The sequence below is a fragment of the Vigna umbellata genome, chromosome 11 (genome assembly GCF_029865625.1).
Source record: "Vigna umbellata cultivar VRB3 chromosome 11, Vumbellata_1.0, whole genome shotgun sequence".
NCBI lineage: Eukaryota > Viridiplantae > Streptophyta > Magnoliopsida > Fabales > Fabaceae > Vigna > Vigna umbellata.
The window spans coordinates 7,638,724-7,660,468 of NC_142175.1; the positions used below are offsets into that span (position 1 = coordinate 7,638,724).

Here is a 21,745-nt window from a genome sequence, read left to right on the forward strand (position 1 = left end):
ATGGTTCGTAATTCAAGTGTTGCAAAGGTTAGTAATTCAAGTGTAAGGGTAAATCCTACGTTGAATAGAAATGAGAAACCTAAATGGAAAAAGATGAATAAATATATTGCTTTAAGGTTAAAGCAGTGAGTTTTCTTGTATAGATTTGCTCCTAATGTTTTTTATGTTTATATTCTCTCTTTCTTTTTAAGTCTTTGCAAATGTTGTAATAATATGAGATTGTAATACAAATTGCTTTTTTCCCAGTATACAGTGTGGTGATGATGTTGATAGTTTTCAATTTATTGTTCTTTCTCAAATTTTCTTCATCCTTAGACTCCAATAGCCTATTCCTGAATAGATCAGAAGCAGCTGAATTCTTCGTAATTTGAACAAAAACATAACTTTGATCGAAAAGTTATAGAAACACAAAAATTACTGGGACGTAATAGCAGTAGACATTTGCATACCAGAGTAGAAATTGCCAAGACTAGCATAAACTTTAGAAAGTAAATGAACGTAGTGAACAAAAAAATAATGGAATTGAAAGTCAACAAGTTTTCTGTGTCTCCTATTACTAAATTGAAAGTTAAATAAGGCTTAACTTTTGTCAAGCTTTACTGCAGTTCCAGTCTCTAATCTCAGTACACTAAATTAGTAGATTCCCGTGATTTTCTTATTCTATTTCTATATGCTATACACAAACACTATATCAGCAATATTATCACGTGTAAGGTTCAAGTGTTCCACTTCCAAATTTAGAAGTTCTTTGAAAAGAGACTGAAGGAATGAATCATTAGACGAAAATCCTAGGCTTCCAGGGCTGAGCAACGTGTCCATTAGAACAGCTTCTTGACTTGTAGATGCGGAGAGCTTTGTGTCAGGGAATGAATTGATGAAGCTTGCTGAGTTAGAATAATATTGGGGCAGGTGCTGTTACATTGCTGGTGTTGTTGTTTAGAGAAGCTCTATAATAGCTTGCATTTCCTCGTCCTAAAGGAATATCATGGTTATGTTTTCCTTCATAGGTTGTTAGCACAACATTCATGTCATTTGCAACTCTCTCAACTTGTTTTCTCACTGGACAACCTGGGGCAACGCATTTGTAGTAACTCCTGCAGAAAGAATGTTTTGAGTAAGTCATGGCCTTATGGGGTGGTAATAATGAAATTGCGACACTAAAAAAGGCATACAGGAAAAGGGTGTCGTTTGTTTTCTTCAGTTCTACTTCAAATTCACTTGGCAGAATAATCATTTAAACACAAATATTATAGTTTTCATAAAGGAAGATCAATTCTATGAAGGGTTTGATTGAAATGCCCCAGAGAGTATGATTGATCATCAGATATGATATGTTTGTTGGCCTTTATGATAATTACTTCAAATTTGTACATGGATAATTTATGATTGATTGACAATTTAAAAATGTTCCAATAACATTGTATGCCAGTTAAATTTTCTAGTACAATCTCAAAAATGGAAATACCTTGGGTTTGGGTTTCCTTTGAGATGGTGCAGGATGAAAAAGTTTGATCCATTAATTGAGAGCCATTTTTTCTATTATGTGGCTTAGGATGATTGTGACTTCCCCTGTATACTATTTCAGTAACACGTTCCTCCAAAGACCTTGCAACTTTCTTCTTTGTTGGACAATTTGGATAATTGAACTTGTAATAACTGTGTGGATTGTGACTTCCTTTCACTTGTTTCTCTGCATACTTCCTCCAACTGTACCCATCTCAGTCCTATAAAATTAGCTTGTAAGGTGAGGTTTGCATTCACTTATATACTTTAAATTAGCCTTATCTCTAGCCGACGTGGGACTTCCAACACACCCCCTCACGCCGAGGTATATGCATATCGAGCGTGGGACTGGACATTATTGGATGGTCTAATAGTGGCCCGATAATGGGTGGAACAATATGTCCAACAAACAACAAATATCATTAGGATAGGCTCTAACCATAGCTTTGATATCAATTGTTGGTGTTTATAAAAAAACAGAATTTTAACCGGGAACAAAAATGAACATAAAGGAAAGGGAAAATTTGAAGGAATATATGGAAGGAGAACAATGAAAACTTATTTTATTGAATCAGGAAATATTACAATTTATAAAATTTAAAAATAACTACCCATTAACAATGTGTTCCTAGAATTAAACCATTAAATAAAATGCAGGAATAAAAAATAACAAACCTAAACTGATTCCTTAAAACTATGAAAAAAAATATAAAAAAATAAAAAAAATTAAAAGGTGGACATAGTTCAGTGCTGAAGCAATTTTTAATACTCTCCTTGCTTTAGGAGCTGCAAACACCAACTTTTTTCCTTAGAAGCTCGAACTTGCTATCTAAAAGTGGTTTTCAGACTTGAAATAAATCAAAGTCACAAATTCATTTTTCTGCACTTCTCTTAAAAAAACAACTTGATGTTGAAATTCTTAGTTTTCCCATGAAATACATGATCATGGGAAATAGCGATAACAGTTGTGAACAAAAATCTTGGTACTTTCTTTTTGCTCCAGACTTAAATCCATTAAAATCTTTCTTAACCATAAAGCTTGATTGACTGTAGCTGTAGTTGCAATAAACTCAGCTTCTACAATGGATTCAGCCACAATTTCTTGCTTCTTTGAGCTCCAAGAGAAAACAGTTGATCCAAGAGTAAAACAATAGCCTGAAGTACTTTTCATATAATCCATAAAACCTCCACAGTCACTATCAGAGAAACCTGCCAACTTAAATTCTTTGCTCCATGTGAACTTAACACCAAAATCACTTGTACCCTTCACATACCGAATCACTCTTTTGGCAGCCTTGAGATGCAATTCACTTGCACAATGCATGAATCGAGACAGAATACTTCCAACATTTAAAGTATCAGGCCTTGTGTCGTGAGGTACATTAAGCAACCAATAAAGCTTCTGAAATATCCTTCATCAACTTTGTTAGCACCAACTTCTTTGTGCAGCTTCTCCTTTTGATTCATTGGAGTGCTTATTGCCTTGCATTCTTCCAGTTGAAATTTCTTTAGTATTTCCTTTGCATACTTTTTCTCACATATGAAAATTGTACCTTGCCCTTGCTTGATCTCCATGCCAAGGAAGTAGGATATAACTCCAAGATCTGTCATTTCAAACACCTTCATCATCTCCTGTTTGAAGTTTTGAATATGCTCTATATTGTTTCCTGTAACTAGTAGGTCATCAATATACAATGAAACAATCAGTGTCATTGTGCTTGACATACAAGGTTGTTTCTGATAGACTTTCCTCAAATTCAAAATTAAGCAAATATTCATTAATTTTGTTATACCAAGCTCTTGGAGCTTGTTTTAGACCATAAAGGGCTTTCTTGAGAAGATAGACTTTATCTCCCTCACTTTCCTTCACAAATCCTTAGGGCTGCTCAACATAAATTTCTTCCTGTAGGATACCATTTAGGAAGGCTGATTTTACATCCAACTGAAACACTTTCCAGCTCTTTTGTGTAGCTATTGCAAGGAGTAACCTGATTGTGTCCAATCTAGCAACATGAGCAAAAGTGTCAGAATAATCAACACCAAAGATTTGGGCATCCCTTTAACCACCAGTCTAGCTTGGTGTTTGTTGATTGAGCCATCAACATTAAGTTTCATTTTAAACACCCACTTGACTCCAATTACCTTCCTGTCATGAGGCCTATCCACTAGGATCTAAGTTTTGTTTTTCTCTATCATTGACAAATCCTCCTCCATTTCATCTATCCACCTTTGATCCTTTTTTGTTTTTTTATAGTGAGCAGGTTCACATAAGGCAATATTGCACCTTTCATAAACATTTGAGAGCAACCTTGTTCCTCTCACATAAGCATCATCCATTGTTTGATTTTGTCAGTCATCTTCTTCTTCTTCAATGCTTGAACTAGAAAACTTGAGTTTCAGTTCTGCCATGTTCTGACCCTTCTTTTCTGCATCATCCAGGTTCAACTCTTCATTCTCCATGAAGTAAACATCCATGGTGACAATAATATTTCTAGTTTGTGGCTTGAAAATTTTATAGGCTTTACTGACCGAACTGTAGCCTATAAAAATGCCTGGTGAAGCTCTCTTATCAAGCTTGTCACGCTTACTCTGTTGAACATGAGTGAAATACAAACAACCAAATACTTTAAGAAATTTTAGAATGGTTTATAACCATATCATGCCTCAAATAGTGTCATTTCTCTCATTGCCTTTGTTGGAAGCCTATTTTGAAGAAACACAATTGTATTTGCTACCTTTGCCCAAAACGTTTTTGGCAAATTCTTCTCATGCAACATGCATCTTGACATCCCCATGATGTATCTATTTCTCCTTTGACTAACTCCATTTTATCGAGGTGTGTAAGGGGATGTAAGTTGATGCTTTATGCCTGAATCTTCATAAAACCTATCAAATTCTGTTGAAGTATACTCCTTCTCATTATCAGATCTTACAATCTAAATTTTACAGTTGCTTTCATTCTCAACTCTTGTCTTAAACTTCCAAAAAACTTGAGCTACTTCTGATTTAAACTTCAAGAAAAAAAATCCAACTCATTATGGTGAAGTCATCAATAAAGGTATTAAAATAAAGACTACCTTTTAAGGAAGGCATTTTGTGAGGGCCTGAAACATCCGTGTGGATGAGCTGCAATTTGTGAGTGGCTCTCCATGTTGGCTTTAGGAATGAATTTTTTTTTGATTTCCAAATTGAAATGTCTTGCATGTTGGTATTTGATCATCAAGTTCTTGAAAATCAATTGTCATTTTCTTAGACTACATTTTCAGCAACCCTTGGTGATGATAATGCCCACACCTCTTGTGCCAAACTTCTGTGATGTTCTCCTTGACAGGAAAGGCAGCTTGCTCTTCCTCCAATGGATTTAGAGCAAAACGTTTTCCTTTCATTTTGATTTTGAACATTTCTTGACTGGGTGCGTCTTTAATCTAATAAAAATTGTCTTCAAAAGCGACTTTGAAGCCTCTTTCAATCAATCGGCCAACACTCATTAGGTTTTGTTGAATTTCTGGTACAAAAATGACATCGAAAATTAACTTTATACCTGAGCAACTTGTTATTGTACCATTTCCCTTTCCTTTGACTGAAATATAATCATAATTGCCTATTTTGACTTTGGTGATGTTGGTTGGCTTTAAATCTTTCAAAAAGCTCCTTGTCATAGGTCATATGGTTTGTGCAACCACTATCAATCACCCAACTTTCATTTTCTTTACTTCTATCAAAACAGGTGGCCACAAATAATTGATCTTCCTCCTCCTCCTATTCAACAACTTTAGCTTCTTGCTCTTGTGATTGATTTTTGCTCATGCATATGACAACTTCATGTCCCATTTGAATGCACTTTATGCATTTGGCATCTGGGCTCCTCCAACATATGAATGGAGACCCATTTTGGCATAGTGTTGACAAGGAGGGTAACTTTTCTTTTCACCCTTTCCTTTGTTGTAATTATTTGCACTGCTTTGATTGTTGACTGGATGATTCTTCTTATAGTTTTTTGCTTGTTGGCTTTTGGCTAGAAGAGCGAGCACCTTCAGTAGCACAATCTTCCTTCATCAATCTATGTTGCTCTTGGGCTTGGAAGACATGTATCACTTCAACAAGAGTGATTTTAGAAATATCCTTTGTATTTTCCAAAGAAGATGCTTCATACCTTTCTGGTACGGTCACCAAAATTTTATCAACAATTCTGGAATCTGCGAAATTACTTCCTTATAATTTTATCTTGTTGGCAATACCCAAAAATTTATTTGAATACTCCTTGATTGTGTCAGACTCTTTCATCCTTTGAAGTTGAAATTCTCTCATCAAGTTAAGCACTTGCATGCTTCGAATTTTTTCATCTCTAGTATATTCTCTCTTCAGATAATCGCAAATTTCTTTTGCTGATTTAAGAGTCATGATCCTAGTAAAGATGGTTGTAGAGATGCCAACATAAAGACATGAGTTTGTTTTTTTTGTTCGGGTTTTCTTCTCCTTATGATTTTTCATCTGGGCCACAGTGGGATTGTCAGGCAGCGGAAGGATTTCATAATCTTCTTCTACTGCTTCCCAAAGATCTAAAGCTTCTAGGTAAGCCTCCATTTTAATAGCCCAAAGATCATAGTTTTCCCTATTGAAAATTTGAAGAGTTGCTTGGGAAAAACTTGTTTCAGAATCCATTCTAAGGTCCCGTAAGAAAAAAAGCTCTAGATACCAAGTTAAGGAGTGAACTTTAAGCTTAACTCAACTCCACAAAACTGGCTTGTAAGGTAAGGTTTGCGCCCACTTATATACTTTAAATTCGCCTTATCTCTAGTCGATGTGAGACTTCCAACAAGTCACACTGAAATCAAGCTCATCATGTAGTTTCTTTCCAATAATACAAGTTTATTTCAGTGATGTATCTGTCATTTGCTTATCTTGCCATCTTTTGGCCTGAGGACCAAATTCATCATCATCAACACATCCAGAGAAACTAGTTTGTGATGTTTGTTCAAAGTCTTCCTCTCCCATAGACTGATCTGAAATCCTAGAGATGGTGCAGGATGAAAAAGTTTGATCCATTAATTGAGAGCCATTTTTTCTATTATGTGGCTTAGGATGATTGTGACTTCCCCTGTATACGATTTCAGTAACACGTTCCTCCAAAGACCTTGCAACTTTCTTCTTTGTTGGACAATTTGGATATGTGCACTTGTAATAATTGTGTGGATTCTCACTTCCTTTCACTTGTTTCTCTCCATACTTCCTCCAATTGTACCCATCTTCTGATTTTCCTTGTTTTCTAATGGACTTAAAAGCATTGTTGGAGTTAAATTGAACAGACCCAGAAGTATAATTGTTTTGTATTTCAGGTTTTATTGAGACAATTTCTATGGAGAAGCCCTAAGTTGTTGCATATTCATATTTTGTTTCTTTCATCTCGGATGAGAAATTTGTTTTCTTTGCAGGTTCATTGAATATCATTGTGTCCTATTTCTTTAGTGGCTCCTGTTGTTCAAGCTGAAAAATATTAGAAAACGTAATTAAGTAAATCCAAGAGGAACATATTCCATTCCAAAGAATCAACAACTTGGAAACTTGTTGACAAGTTCTTATGTGGTAAGTAAGTCCAATGACATTTAATTTTATCCAAGTGATCTTGAGAGTTTTATCATGCAGACATAAATGAACTATGTTGAATATAATGAAAAGCTAATAATAATCTCCTTCTAATATACACATATGTACTCTATTATAATAAAACAAATATAGGTTAAGGTCAACTAACTAAAGATAAAACATAGAAATAAGATAAAAATAATATTAAAATACCTAATCTCACTATTCAAATATAATAAATATCAATGGGTACCAACTATCCGTCGATTTTATCTACGGATATTTCAAGTAGATGTATTTTTGCTATCCTTATTTCCTGTTACTATAATTTTTTTGTAATTATATTCAAATGATATATGTTAATTAAATATTTTTATGTTTCATATTTGAATATTTCTATTTTTGTTTAATATTTTATTTATTGTATTTTTTTTTCACATGAAAATGTTTAACTTTCAATTTAAGTGTTCAAACCTTTCATTTATTAGGTAATATAAAAATCTTATCTTCTTTATTCTCTTATTAATAATTTTTATTTCATTTGAAAAATTAATTTTTCAATATTCGTTATCTCTTCTAGTTCAACTAGGTTGATATTTAAAAAATCTTCTAACATTTCTAAGATATTTTATCAAACCCCTACTTATATATTTATTTTCCTTTGTGCGGTTTTACTTCATTTTTATCCAATTATTTCTGAGACATATATTTGAACATTTTTCTAATATTTTTATTTGTTGATTACTTTTATAATGTAAAATACTGCTTTGATATTTTATATATTTATTTATTTTTAATAAGTTATTATCATAAGTGTAATTTCATCACTATAATTGTATAAATAAATTTTATTTATTATAATATAATAATTTATTATCATTGTTATGAATATTTTTTTATCACCATCCAACATATATTGAAGTTGAAAAGATGAAAGTGATAATGCTAATTCTTACCATTACCTAAGCATTATTTTAGTAGCAAAATCAACTCTTTTCTAGCTTGAAATTTGCTTAATCCTCTCTTTTATCTTGCTTTTATAAATAAGTGTGTTTTGGGCTACATTGATATAATATCATCACTAATCCCCTTATTTTGTAGGTAATTTTATGCTTAGAAGAACATTCACCAATGTATAGAGCTTAACCAGCCACAAAAGCAAGCAAAACAAAAAGAGAGAATTTTGGAATATTGTAGTTGGGCTGTAGTTGGGCTACGACTGAGCTATATCTATCTCTAGAATGTTGTAGTTGAGGTGCAGCTGGGGTGCAGCTGAGTGCTCTATCATTGGAATTCTGCGGCTGAGTTGCAGTTGGGCAGCAATTGAGCGCCACCCCTCTGGAATGTCACAGGTGGGCTGTAGGTGGGGTGCAACTGAGCGGTGACGATGCTCATGTGGAAAATTTGATCTATTTAGACCTAAAACGTGAAGGGAAAGGGGTCTTTGGTTCTTTAGAGGTGCATCTCACTCAGAGGAGAGCTTGAAGGGATGCTAAGGCTCATGGGAACACTCCCTTCTTCCTCCTGGGTTCTCCATCTTCTTCCATGGCCATTTTGTAAGCTTAAAGGCTCTCCATGGAAATGGAGAGCCAAATCCATCTTGTTGGGGATAGATGTAGCCTCTGAATTCTTGTGTATTTGTTGAATAATTTGATTATATATATGCCTTTTCTATCAATTGCTAGTATTCTTGTTTCTGATCTTAAAGCTTGCATGTAATAGGAATGTTCATGACTTGATTTTGGGGTTTCATGGATTATGGGTATGTAAGATGGAACCTTGAACTGAAACAAGAGTCCTTGTGGTCATTGATTCTAAGGATGGAAGATGATTCACATGTTGTCTTTAAGATCCTAGCTCTTTAATGCAGGTTTGCTTGTTAGAATTTCCAAGGGATTGGAGTTGAATGGAGAAAACCTAGGCTCTTTCACCTAAGAGATTAGGACTAGAGTGTTTTTATGGATTGACATTAGTAAATTGATGGAGAAGAGATGAGATTGTGTATGCACAAGAGTGAAATAGGTGAAACCTAACCTTAACAATGTCATTTCATATCATTTCTAGTCTATTCCATTTCTAAGTGCCTTTAAACACCAAATTTCAACCATGTAATTTTGTGTAAATTTATCTTTCTTGCACATGCTTGTAAATGGATGTTACGTTCTTGAGTCTAAATAAGTTGTTAATCGCACAATTCTTTAGTATTACGAGTTTCTTGGGAAAATGATACCTAGTCTTACCATGATTTATTACTTGAAGCGATTCGGTGCACTTGCCGAACCATCTATCAGAAAACTCTATATTAAATTTTAATAAATTATTATTAATTCAATCTTTATTTTTTGTGTAATTTTGATTAAGTGATTATTATAATTTTTAGTAGTGTATAAAAATAGATATTTCATTAGAATTTAAAAACTTGAAGTAAAAAGACATTCAAAATATTTTTTAATTTGAGTTTTTTTCCTTTTATATTTTTTCTAAAAATATTTTTAAATTTTATCAACTTGATTTAATTAATGTTTGTAATTTTAATAAATGTTTGCTTCTCATGAAATTTTATTTGCTATTCTAATTTGAAATATATTCAATTATAATTTCTTTCTAAATATTTCATACTAAAGAGTTGAATTTTTTTTTATATTAAATATTTGATAATATTATGTTTTATTTTCCATATTCTTTTTTATTAATTAATTAATATTAAAATAGTAAGTAAGCACGTATGGATATGAATATATACTCGATATTTGGTAAAAATGAAAATAAGACAAATTTGATACTAGTTGAATGAGGATATAAGGATGGAGATAATTTTTTTCTCTTGAGATGTTAACGAAATTATCCACTCCATTGTCATCCCTATCCAAGCATATGCATAATTTATGAAGATATAACATTTCATGATCATTGTTCAATAATAACTTTTGTCGGTGTTTAACCTTAACCTTCGATTCTGCTCAATAACCCGTTGAATCATTAGAAAACTATTATCAGTATAATTTGATTGGTATGTGTAGAATCCCAAAATTATTTTATTCTCTTGTCAGATATGTGGAAGAGTTAACACATCACACTGAGAAACAATTGAACATGAATAGAAAAGGAGGTATGCATAGTTCTTCATTGAACTTTGTAGTATCCAAGCCAGAAAAAAGTGTTACAATTTATTAAAAGTTCATCGCACTAGGCTGATAAAAGAAAATTCTTGTAGATGAAATCAAACCAGAATAGAAGGCTAAAATAATTGCTTTCTTCTGCTTTTATGTCCAAACAAAACCTTCTGGCTATACTATTTGTACATTGTAAGTTGCTCTAGTCCCCCCACCTCCCAATAACATTATACATTTTGATTTGTACAGTTCTTATTGAGTTAGGATCAGCTTCAACTCCCCTTAAGCTACTGAGATCATTGCTATTATGATTCAAAATTGAATCCAGATAACCTACAAGAGCTTCAAATTCTTCCTTTTGATTCTAAAACTACTCGTGCCATTTACACTTCGTTACATTCAGTATTTACATCTCTAGATTATGACCGATGCAGGTGCTTCAGAGGGATGTTGTTGCTCACACTCACATTGTGTCAGGATTGGGTTAAAACAGTTTGATCCTTCAGGAACAAGCATATGGCTGTACAATCATCAACCATGGAAACATACTTACGTTTCCATGCTTTAACTGCATGGTCCACTAACAATTTAGCTGCCATGGACCTTTTTGGTGCTGAAGCAACAATGTCTATTACTTCACTGTTTGTTAGCACATCCCATACCTGTAAAAGAAAGAAATTTTAGACCTTTTTTGATTGAGATATAATTTGGGGAATGATAATTGGTTGTTGTTTATTGTTTGAAAGCTCTATTTGATCAAATGTTTGAGATCTTGATACGAAAATGCTTACCCCATCAGAAGCCAGAACCACAAACTCATCCTGCTCTGTAAGTTTTCTGTATGATACATCAGGGACTGAGATGAGACCATAATCTTTTAGGCAAAAATTTCCGAAGGCTCTTGCCATAGCCAGTCCAGGGCGACTCCCATTTGGCCTCCATATTCTATTTACTCTTGGTTCTTCATTTACAGAAAATATTTTACCTCCGCAATTAATGATTCTTAAAGCTTCACCTGAGTGACATTGAAGAAGAAAAGCAAGTTAGACACAGGGACATTTCAAAGAGTGTCTTATCTAAATAAGTTCTTTTAGCTTATTTCAATAAGGTTTAGAATCAACTTATCAATAACCTCTCCTTTGATTTGATAAGTTCTTAATGAATAAGGGCTTAACTAATCTATTTAACCAAATTTTAAGATCAGAAAACTTAGATTAACAGTTAATACCAAGACCTACTTGGAATATCTGGGGTCAAGTCAACAGTAAGTTGAACAGGAATAAGATGGTTGTCATCTGCTCTTCTGCAAAGAACTGCACGTGAATCCCCCAAATTTCCAATTATTAATTGGTCACCCTGAAATTTAAAAAGGGGAAAGAATGTGGTTAATTATAACATTCTTGCAACATTGACAATGAGATAATGAAATTGAGAATGTCTAATTGTACCTGTTTGATAACAGTTACAGCAGTGCTACCTCCAGAAAACCCTTTAGAGTCTATGTTCTTAGCAAGGTATTCATCCATTTCAGTGAAGCACTTCATAAAGCTTCCCTCCCATGAAGAAAAGGACATATTTTGGTTATCCTCAAAATGCACTTTACTATGACTACTTCCATCTGTAGCATTAGTATCATTGTGTTTGATGACCTTTTGTTGTGACTGTTTGATTGATGCAGAGAGTTTTGAGGGTAGTTTGTCACGTATAGACTGTGAAAACTTGTGCCCCAGAGGACCATGACCATCAAACACCCCACAAAAGATCATGTCCTTCTTTGCAGTGAAGTCCTGATAACGTATCATATTAACCATTAATCCAAACCATGAATTCATTCACTACGAACCATTATGTTTTAATGATGGAAACCCCTTATAAGTTAATTTTATATCTGCAATTTCACCTTCTAAAATGTAATTTTCAACCTTAAAGACTTTAAGAAAACAATTCCAGGCAGATTGATTGAAAGGGAAATATAAAATGAAGCCAAATTGCGAACATATACATCAAGAATCTTACCTTCCACACAGTCAATGCATCTTGATTAACTCCTTTTGAACCCTTTTTGCTGTACATTGATACAAATTCAGAGGACCCTCTTGACATGATACGGTCCCCACCGTGTTCACATGCACCATCATCATGTACTGAAACACGACTGCAACACCCTCCCATGATGATATCTCAAATGCAGAAGAACAATTGCCAAAGATTTCCGGAGAGAAAACAAGTGAAGGAAAATTGCATTCAAGGAGGTTGTTTTTGTTTTCTTTAGAACAAAGGATGATTAGACCTTGAATTCGAATGAGAAAAAAATGTTGGTGTTTTGCCTTTTATCCGCACTGGTTTAGTCTGTTAATTTTCGTATTAAGTTGTCGCAATGAACTTAATTTGGATTATGAGTTGATTACTTGAACTGGTTCAATTCTAATTTAGATCAATATCATCCTAATCTATCCACTGTATTTTCTTTATTTGAGGATAATATGGATTTGAAAGCTAATTTGACAACTATATTTCAGTTGTTTTGTGAGTAAGCTTACAAATAATCCGAATTGACAAGTAACCAAAAAGAAAAAAGAAAATGTTTTCTTTTTTACAAGTTAAAACTAGTACGTTAACCCGTAATACATAATTAGTTTTTTTATAAAGTAGAAAATAGTTTTTAAATTTTTGTGCTGTATTAAATAATTTTTATGCCCAGTTTAATAATATTTACCATATGAATCATGCTTACTTTTTTTATAAAAATAAATATTTTTTATCATTAATTCAACTCGAACTGTTCTCAAAATTTAAAAAATTCTGATATTTTTTAAAATGTATTATTTATAGTAGTTGGTTATAATAACTTTTAAATAATTAAAATTAGAACAACTGAATTTAACTATTTATTTCTGATTACTTTGACCCAAAAATCCTTTTAATTTTTTTTTTCTGAGTTTTACGAAGAGAGTTTACTAAAGTATTTATTCTTTTCTGCCACAAACAGAGTATAGATGATATTGCGCTGAAAAGTATATATATTGTATTTTAATAAATGATTAATATTATTTTAATAAAGAAGGTCATTTGATTTTGAAATAAAATATTAATAGCATAATAAATGTAAAATATAAACGTATGAGATATGTAATGTTATTTTAAAAAGTTAACGCACAAGTATAAATTTGGATACTAAAATAATAAATTATTAAGTAAATAAATAATATTATTTTGCATTTTTAACTGTACCAATGATGACATTAACGTTTAATATTAAGTTTGAAATTATATTCCTTTGACAAAAGAGTTTGAAATTACAGTTTAAAAAAATAAACTAATTGTTGTATTTATATAAATATAATAAAAAGTTTAAGTTTCAAAAATAAAATTCATTCGATATTAACCTACGATAACAGTTTGCCGATATATTAATTATAGAATAATTAATTTATAATTAACTAAAAAGCCAGATACATAATAATCTGATTTGAGATATTATTGATTATATTTTTTCCTCTAAATTAATTTGTTATTCACGTAATTTGAACCATCAATATGCTTAGTTATAACATCCTAACTCGTTGTTAGCTATTACTTTAAATTTATTTGTTTAGAATAACTAATTAATAAAAAATAGAAATAGTAGTTATATTACAATATGAATAGCATTTATAACAAGAAAGAACAACAACAATCTCATTAAGTATTCAGAGGAAACAACATTTCCATCACGTACGCTGGTTAAAAGAAGCTCCATAAGATATATTAACATCAATGGATATTATGGAAAACTGTGATTTAGTTAGACTTTTGTTTCTACATTGAGTCGTCGTACCCATTTCCTGATAAATGACTATGAGGGTGAATTTAATGCACACATACACAACTAAATAAACTAATGAATCAATTTACACAATATATTTAAATACGATTATTTTCAAGTAATAACAACAAAACAATTATTAACTTCAATATATTTCACATATTTAGCTTACAATTATCACACACAGAACTTCGAACTAAATCCATAATCTCATAATTCTCATCAATATTATCATAAAATATATGTTATATAATTCATCATAAAGAATATGTTATATAATTATTGTATGTTACATTGTCTAGACCGAGCTATTAGAATATTGAGCCGATCAATCCAGTTAAACGTTATGTCTATATAGAGCCGTAATTAGGCCAAAGATTGAGTGGCTCGTATTAGGCCGTAACAGGACTAACGTAGGAATGAGCTAATAAGTTTAATTGGGATAAATCCAGCAGGATAGGGTCAATGAGTCAATAATATGATTCTGCAAGTAATAAAATAATACTTTAATGATGTTAACAATATCTGGTTGAAGATATTGATAAGCTGTTTATGAACAACCGACTGGACAAAAGATAAGTTTGTTTCTATTTTATCTATGAAACACTTATAAATACAGTGACAATGCCAAAAGTTAGGTACGTTGAACTAGATCCAAAACAATCCATTGTGATAAAGAAATCATTAAGCCCACACCTAACTTGAGCGTCATAGTACATTTTGCAGGTACATCCCCCGATCAAGAGTGGAAGAGTGCGTGGCAGGAGATTCAGAGGTCGGAAGAAGGAAGCGCACGTGTCGAAGGTTAGTCTCTCAGCCCTACACAAATATATACTGAATCATTTTAACGCCCACCGTGGGGCCGAGAGAATTGAAGTAACCCAATGGTGACCACGAGAAATATGGAGGAGCAACAGAGCACCAGAGAGCTGATCAGAGATATGCAAGCCCATATGTAGGCACAAGCGCAGACTATACAGGCACAGGTGCAAGCACAACAAGAGATGCAGCATAAGCACACAAAAGAGATTGCAACAAAAGGGCGGAACGAGTTCCTCCATAACTGTCCGCCTCAAACCGGGAAGGTGCAAACAATGGCTGTCATAGTAGACAGCCATCCATTCATACCAACCCAAACGGTCAGGGAAGAAGGGAACCAACGCCCCTACAAACTATTCGACCTACCAGCTTACTTCCGTTCACGACGACCATCATGCAAACTCCTATGCCGGAAAAAACTCCTGCTGCATTAGAGAAGTACGATGGATCGACAGACCCTGATAATCATCTCAGGATCTTCACCAATGCAATGACATTCTACACGGACAATGATCTAGTCATATGCAGAGCCTTCTCCTTGTCACTAAGGGACAAGGTGTTGGAATGGTACAACACTCTTCTCCCAAACACAGTAGATTGCTTCGCCACCGTGGAAACTCTCTTTAGAAGAGAGTACGCCTCCAATCAAAAACAGGAGATGACACCGGCGAATTGGTAAACACCAAACAAGAGAAGGATGCAACATTGAAGGCATTCATACAAAGGTACAATGAAGCCGCCCGACGAGTTAAAGATGTGAATCACACTTTTATCATCAATAATTTGCCTTCGTGATTACGACCGATATATTTTGCTGAAAAGTTGTATGCTAGACCACCAAAGACTATGAATGAGCTTCAGAAAAGGATCACTGAGTTTATTCATATTGAGGACATGTGAAACTCAAGAAAAAAACAACAAGGAGGAGGATAACATTCAAGATGGGCAACCACATTCCCAAAATCCGCACAATACAGTGTCGGAACAATCGGTACCGTTATAGAGTCGCCCAGCGGAATAAAATATAGATAGTGGAAAGTGTGTAACGATCACAACACAAGTTAAAATAGTCGGTTTCAAAAATTGATTTTCTTAGCGAACTTTTATCGAACAATTGATGTGCTAAGAGTTTAGGGATCAAGAAAATCAACACAAAATTTTTATCCTGGTTCGAATTAAAAGATTCTACGTCCAGTTGTTAATCACTATAAATAGTGATTAACCTTTTTCACTAAAAATATAGTTGTACAGATTACAAGATAATGAAATGAGCAAAGAATAGAAAACACCTTCCTTCGACAAACGAACCAGAAGAGTGCAACAAGTAACTTCCTTCGAAAAACGAATCGGAAGAGCTTCCTTCGACGCATGAACCGGAAGCAACAACTCTGCCAACTTGAAGAGAATCGCTCCGACCTTTGACACACAAAGCGCGAGCTTCTCCTATTCACAAGACCAGGCAAAAGCACTCTATCACTTTAAGAACTTCCTCAGACAAACTATATTCTCAAAATGGCATAGATCCTTTTCACTCACAGAGAGCTTCCCTTAGGCACAAAGCTCTAATACTCTCAAAAAAAGTTTTTTTCTAAGAGCTGTGAAGACCTCTATTTATAAGCCTAGTTTCGTGCAGGGACAAAAACTAAAAAGACATATCCCAACTACCACTAATAATCGATTATCATAAGTGATAATCGATTATTTGTGTCTGTTATGGGTTTTCAAAATGTGATAATCGATTATCCTGAGGAATAATCGATTATTCCAGAGACTTGGACAATATTGAATGAAACAGTGATAATCAATTATTCTATGTAATAATCGATTATTTGCGTGAGCAACTTTTTTCTAAAAATGGCTCGTGATAATCGATTATTCCTCTTGATAATCGATTATTTGCACAATGACTCACTAAATACGAAAACTTCTAAGAGTTTTTACATCATTACAATTTATCCTATACATTTGTTTCTACAAAATGCGTTTAACAAAGATGTACTTAGAGTCTTCAATTCTTCAGCTTTTATCATCATCAAAACTTCACAGTAACTTCAAGATACCAATGCTCCTCATTGGTAACATACATGCTACATGTTACGCGGGAACTCTTTTGTCAAGATAAACGCTTCAAACAAAGTACGAAGTGCACACTCAGGCATCAAGAATCACATGACAATCAAACCACCTACTAAATAGTTCCAAGGTAATCAATACTAAATAAAAAACGGAATCCTTTAAGATTTGCAGGTATCAAGGATTAAAACGAAGGCATTTCATTACAAGAGATAAAGCAGAAAGCATCACAACATAAACGGTAAAAGCGTTCAAAGTGTACAAAGTGATAATACATAAAAATCTACACTATGTAATAATTACAGGGGTAATCCTTTGATGTGACTGTTGGATCTTCCTTTCCAGTACTCTCAACATTGACTGCTTTTGCAATGACCTCCCCTTCAACCCTTGCTCCAACCACTAAGGGTGGCATAGCTTCCAAGTCTCCTCCTCGGGAATGTCTCTTAGGGGCACAAGTTCCCCCTGATAAACATCTTTCTTCACATCAAAACCAACACCTTCAATAGACACGTTCAGGAGGTAGGGAACTTGCCTCAACGCCTTCTCAAAGCCTTGGGTGTGATTGTAAACAATCTCCTTTCCCATCTCCTCTATTAACTCCTTATCCTCTTCAACCTTTTTGCGCAGGATTTTTTTTCATCCTTAGCTTCTCGTTCAATTGTGCCAAAGTTTTTTTTGAGCTTCATGAGAGTGTTGTTGTCAACCATTAACGACACATTAGTCGCTTTATGTTCCTGGTTCTCTTTCCTCAGCGATTCCATTTCGACAACAAGGTCGTCGTATTTTCTCTTCAATGCAGCATTGGATTTTTGAACATTCTCCATTATGCGTCGAGCTTCTGTCAATAGTTCCTCAAAATCCTTTTGTTTTTGTTCACACTGAGAATGAGCAGCGATGGATTCTTTCAGTTGCGCCTGAGCATTTTGTAGCTCAGTTTTCAGGGTACCTCTATTTGAGGCGTAAACCAGGTGTCAAACTGTCAGTGTCGTTCGACAAGCTAATTCTATAGTACTATCGGCCAATTGTTGCTCTGACATGTTCTCAATCACACCCCTCTCGACGTCATCCATGTTGAAGTCTATTTTGTGACCTAGACAAAAGGCCGAGCTCCAAAGACCGTCCGGGAGTAAGCGGGGGGAGAGGGGGGGGTTCATCAATACTCTTGCCCTTTTTCGCGACATCCCCTTTCTCAACGCGTAGTCCACCTTTCCTTTTTTGTGTAAAACGGCGGTCTAAAAAACGATCATCTCCAGCGAGGGGGCCCGAATGGTTTTTGAAGGAGTAACAATAGTCTCTTTAGTATGCGCTTCAGTGTTCTTGTTTGTCGGAGCTGCTCAATTGAGGGTAGGTGCTTTACCCACAACGTTCGGTGTTGGAAGGGAGTAGTCCCCTTTATCCTCCTTCTCGGTCATAATCCTAAATCAGTTTCTTTTAGGGTTTTTTCCTCCCATGATGTCTGGGGAAAGTCATACAAAATGTGGGTTAATTACAGTCACAAAACATAAAAATAATTCAGAAAAAAGTAGCATACTGAACACCCAGAGCTGAAGTCATCATGCTCAAGGCAGTTTATTATCTTATGGGAGGAAAAGGGGCGAGGCAACTCGTTTAGAACATTTGATGCTTCCAATTCTTCAGGCGTCATGTCGGTTTGAGGCCAGGAGGTTAACCTAGTCGGATCTTGGGTCTAGTAGAGGGGAAATTTGGGTTTGTCATCCTCGTCAAAGAAATGCGAACGACTTACGTCGGTTATTTTCACTTTAAAGAATTTATCCTTAAATCCTTTAAACGATTGAGAAAACAGTTCAAGTAGAGCATTCCCCGGCTCAGAAATCAAAGAAACTCACCCCTTCCTAACGTTCGGTCGAGTACGAAAATAGTATAGAAATATAGCTGGGTTGGTTTAATGGCTAGCGCTTGGCACATTAGGGCAAAGGCCTGAATGTATCCCCAATTGTTAGGATGCAATTGTGAGGAGGCAACGTTTAACACCTGCAATACACCTATCTGGAACTCAATAAAGGGAAGCCTTATATACATATCCTAAAACATGCAAGAATAAGCAAAAAAGAAATCAGCGAAAGAATTACCCTTGCCGTGGAAAACCCTCTCATTTCCTCTACAGGTACACAACCTAATGAAGGAGCTACATTTTAGGGTTCTAAGTATGCAGTTGTTTTCTACTCAATCTCGTAGTGTTAATTTATTACAAAATAGGCTACGGAAATCACTTACATCGTGAGAGACCCACTCGTATCCGTTGACGTTGGGCAAAGATGAAGATAAATCTTCTTCTTGCTCAAGGCCTTCAGCCACGACATTGTCGTAAACAAAGGCACTCTCACCACTAAGAATGATGGTGGTGTCGCAATGAACTCTGACTGATGCTACTTCAACGGTGCCTGGTGCCTCAATGACGTCACCCTGCCCCTTTCCTCCCATAGATTCAGAAAAACAATTTAAAATTACAGAAGGATTCATTATTACCTAAAGAGTGCAAATGAAGTGAGAGTTGAATGGAGAGAAAATGGCCGAAGATTTGAGAAAGAAGGAAGTTTTCCAAAAAAGTGACGGTTGAGTAACCAAATGATTTCAAATATCTTTTCACATTTATGAGGGGTAACTGACATGCCTAAAAGAAATATGCGTCGTAGGTAGGATTAAGTTTGATCTTGCGGTCTTGCTTAGGAGACTCTACAACTGCCTCGAAGGCGGGAATTCCAAATGATTATCTGAAAAAGTGTCACATCCTCATCCAACAGTGCACAGTAAGAGGTCCTAACACCGAACGCTTATCATAAGTCCTATAGTTAACCCTTCCATACAACCAAACAGTTAACTCGAACTTGGGGGGGCATATGTATGGTACATGGTCTAGACCGAGCAGTTGGAGTATTGAGCCGATCGGTCTAGTTAAACGTTATGTCTACATTGGGCCGTAATTGTGCCAAAGGTTGAGTGGCTCGTATTAGGCCGTAACAGAACTAGGGCAGGAATGGGCTAATAAGTTTAATTGTGCTAAATCCAGCAAGATAGGGCCAATGAGCCAATGATATGATTCGGCAGGTAATAAAATAATACTTTAATGATGTTAACACTATCTAGTTAAAGATATTGATAAGCTATTTATGAACAACCGACTGGACAAAAGATAAGTTTGTTTTTATTTGATCTATGAAACACTTATAAATACAATGACAAGGCCACAAGCTAGGTACGTTGAACTAGATCCAAAACAATCCATTGTGATAAACAAATCATTAAGCCCACGCCTAACTTGAGCGTCAAAGTACATTTTCCAGGTACCTCCCCCCGATTAAGAGTCGAAGAGTGCATGGTAGGAGATTTAGAGGTTGGAAGAAGGAAGCGCACGTATGGAAGGTTAGTCTCTCAGCCATACACAAATATATACCAAAACAATTATCAAATTGATGTAGCTTAACCTTTTCAAAATATGTATATATAATAATTTTATAGCAAATCTATACAGCGTTTTTATTCAAAAAATGAAATTTTGTTAGATTTATATCTTAACAAACTATTACAAGTTTTGGTACCTAAATTCAGTTTTGGATTCTAAATTTCAAATAGCCATCACAATATTACAAAAAAATAGGGTAGATTCAAAATTTACAAAATAAAATCACAAAGATGAAGTTTACAATATGATGTCAAGCTTCCGTATTTTTAGAAGAATTTGGTAGTAATATACTAAAAAATAATTCTAGAATTATTTTTCTCCTAATAAGAACACATAAAATCTTGAGATTAAAAAATAAATAGTGGAAAGAAAATTACCTTAAATTAGAAGAAGAGGTAGTATGAAACAAAAATATGAGGAAGAAGAAAGAAAAACTTGGTTTACTTTCTATGTGTGTTGAGAATGAAAAATGAGAGAGGTCGAGAATGACTTGTTGATTTCAAACCACTTTCCTTAAAACTCAAGCTTTCAGCAAAATGAAAAAAAAAAAGTAATTTTCCTCCTTTTGTTTCAAGTGGTCGTAGAGCTGTATTGTATATAGTTGATTATTTTTCGGCCACATCAATATTGATCTCGTCCTAGGATGATATGACACATAACAAAACCAAATATGTCTTAAGTACCTGCACCTAAGCATGTTCAATTTGTATAGTGATGACTATCACTAAGCGGTCTAATCGATTACCTGTTGGTCCACCAGAGCTAATAGGTACTTATTACTCTATAACTTAGCAAAATATAATCAAACACTGACTTAAACAAGATGAATGAATGTAAGACCTGAGAAAATGTAGTAATTAGGGAATTAAGTGATTAGAGTTTTGAATGTTATTGTTTGGTAATTAGTGTGAAGTTTAGGTGTATTTTAGAATTGCAATTACTATGTTAATTATTTCATTATTTTATTATTAAAGTACAACACATGATTGATACATGATAATTGGGTGATTTGTGTGTGTGATATTATCAATGTGATGTGTTGGCTTTTTTAATGGAAGGGTGGTTTAGAAGTGAATGAGTGTGGGTTCAATCCTAGGGATTTAGAAGGTTAAGGGAAACCTTTGTTTTATTTTTTAGAAGGGCAAAATAGTCTTTTTACCTTTATTTAATTGGTGTAGAAATTAAATAAGGGAATGTAGGAAGTAAAAGAGCTGGAAATAAATAAATAAAATAAAAGGTTAGATAGAGATGGTTTTTAAAAAGAGTGTATATATATATATATATATATATATTATAATAAGAGATAAAATATTAAAGATAGAGTGAGTTTATTTATAAATATTACGATATAGAAAAAATGGTTGATTATGTTTAGAAACCCTATAAATTTAAGATCAAATAGAAAGAGAAACAAAAAACTTTTAG

At 34.1% G+C, this 21,745-nt stretch overlaps 1 protein-coding gene and 1 pseudogene across 1 annotated transcript; both read right to left on the bottom strand.

Moving 5' to 3' along the window:
• Positions 1-6,372: 6,372 nt before the first annotated feature.
• LOC148190907 (putative WRKY transcription factor 33) lies at positions 6,373-6,951 on the bottom strand (annotated as a pseudogene).
• A 3,333-nt stretch (positions 6,952-10,284) lies between these two features.
• On the bottom strand, positions 10,285-12,452 carry LOC148190908 (putative protein phosphatase 2C 74). Its single transcript, XM_088102442.1, has 5 exons — positions 12,216-12,452; positions 11,648-11,986; positions 11,438-11,555; positions 10,991-11,214; positions 10,285-10,861 (listed from the first exon to the last, which is right to left on the bottom strand). The coding sequence occupies exons 1-5, from the start codon at positions 12,369-12,371 to the stop codon at positions 10,673-10,675; spliced, it is 1,026 nt and encodes a 341-aa protein (XP_087958568.1). The 5' UTR covers positions 12,372-12,452; the 3' UTR covers positions 10,285-10,672.
• Between the last annotated feature and the right edge of the window lie 9,293 nt (positions 12,453-21,745).

Excerpts from the sequence above, each read along its gene's own strand:
- LOC148190908 (XM_088102442.1), bottom strand. The coding sequence starts at position 12,371 with ATGGGAGGGTGTTGCAGTCGTGTTTCAGTACATGATGATGGTGCATGT. Across the intron at positions 11,987-12,215 it reads ATGCATTGACTGTGTGGAAG|GACTTCACTGCAAAGAAGGA; the intron begins GTAAGATTCTTG and ends ATACGTTATCAG. Across the intron at positions 11,556-11,647 it reads CTGTAACTGTTATCAAACAG|GGTGACCAATTAATAATTGG; the intron begins GTACAATTAGAC and ends TTTAAATTTCAG.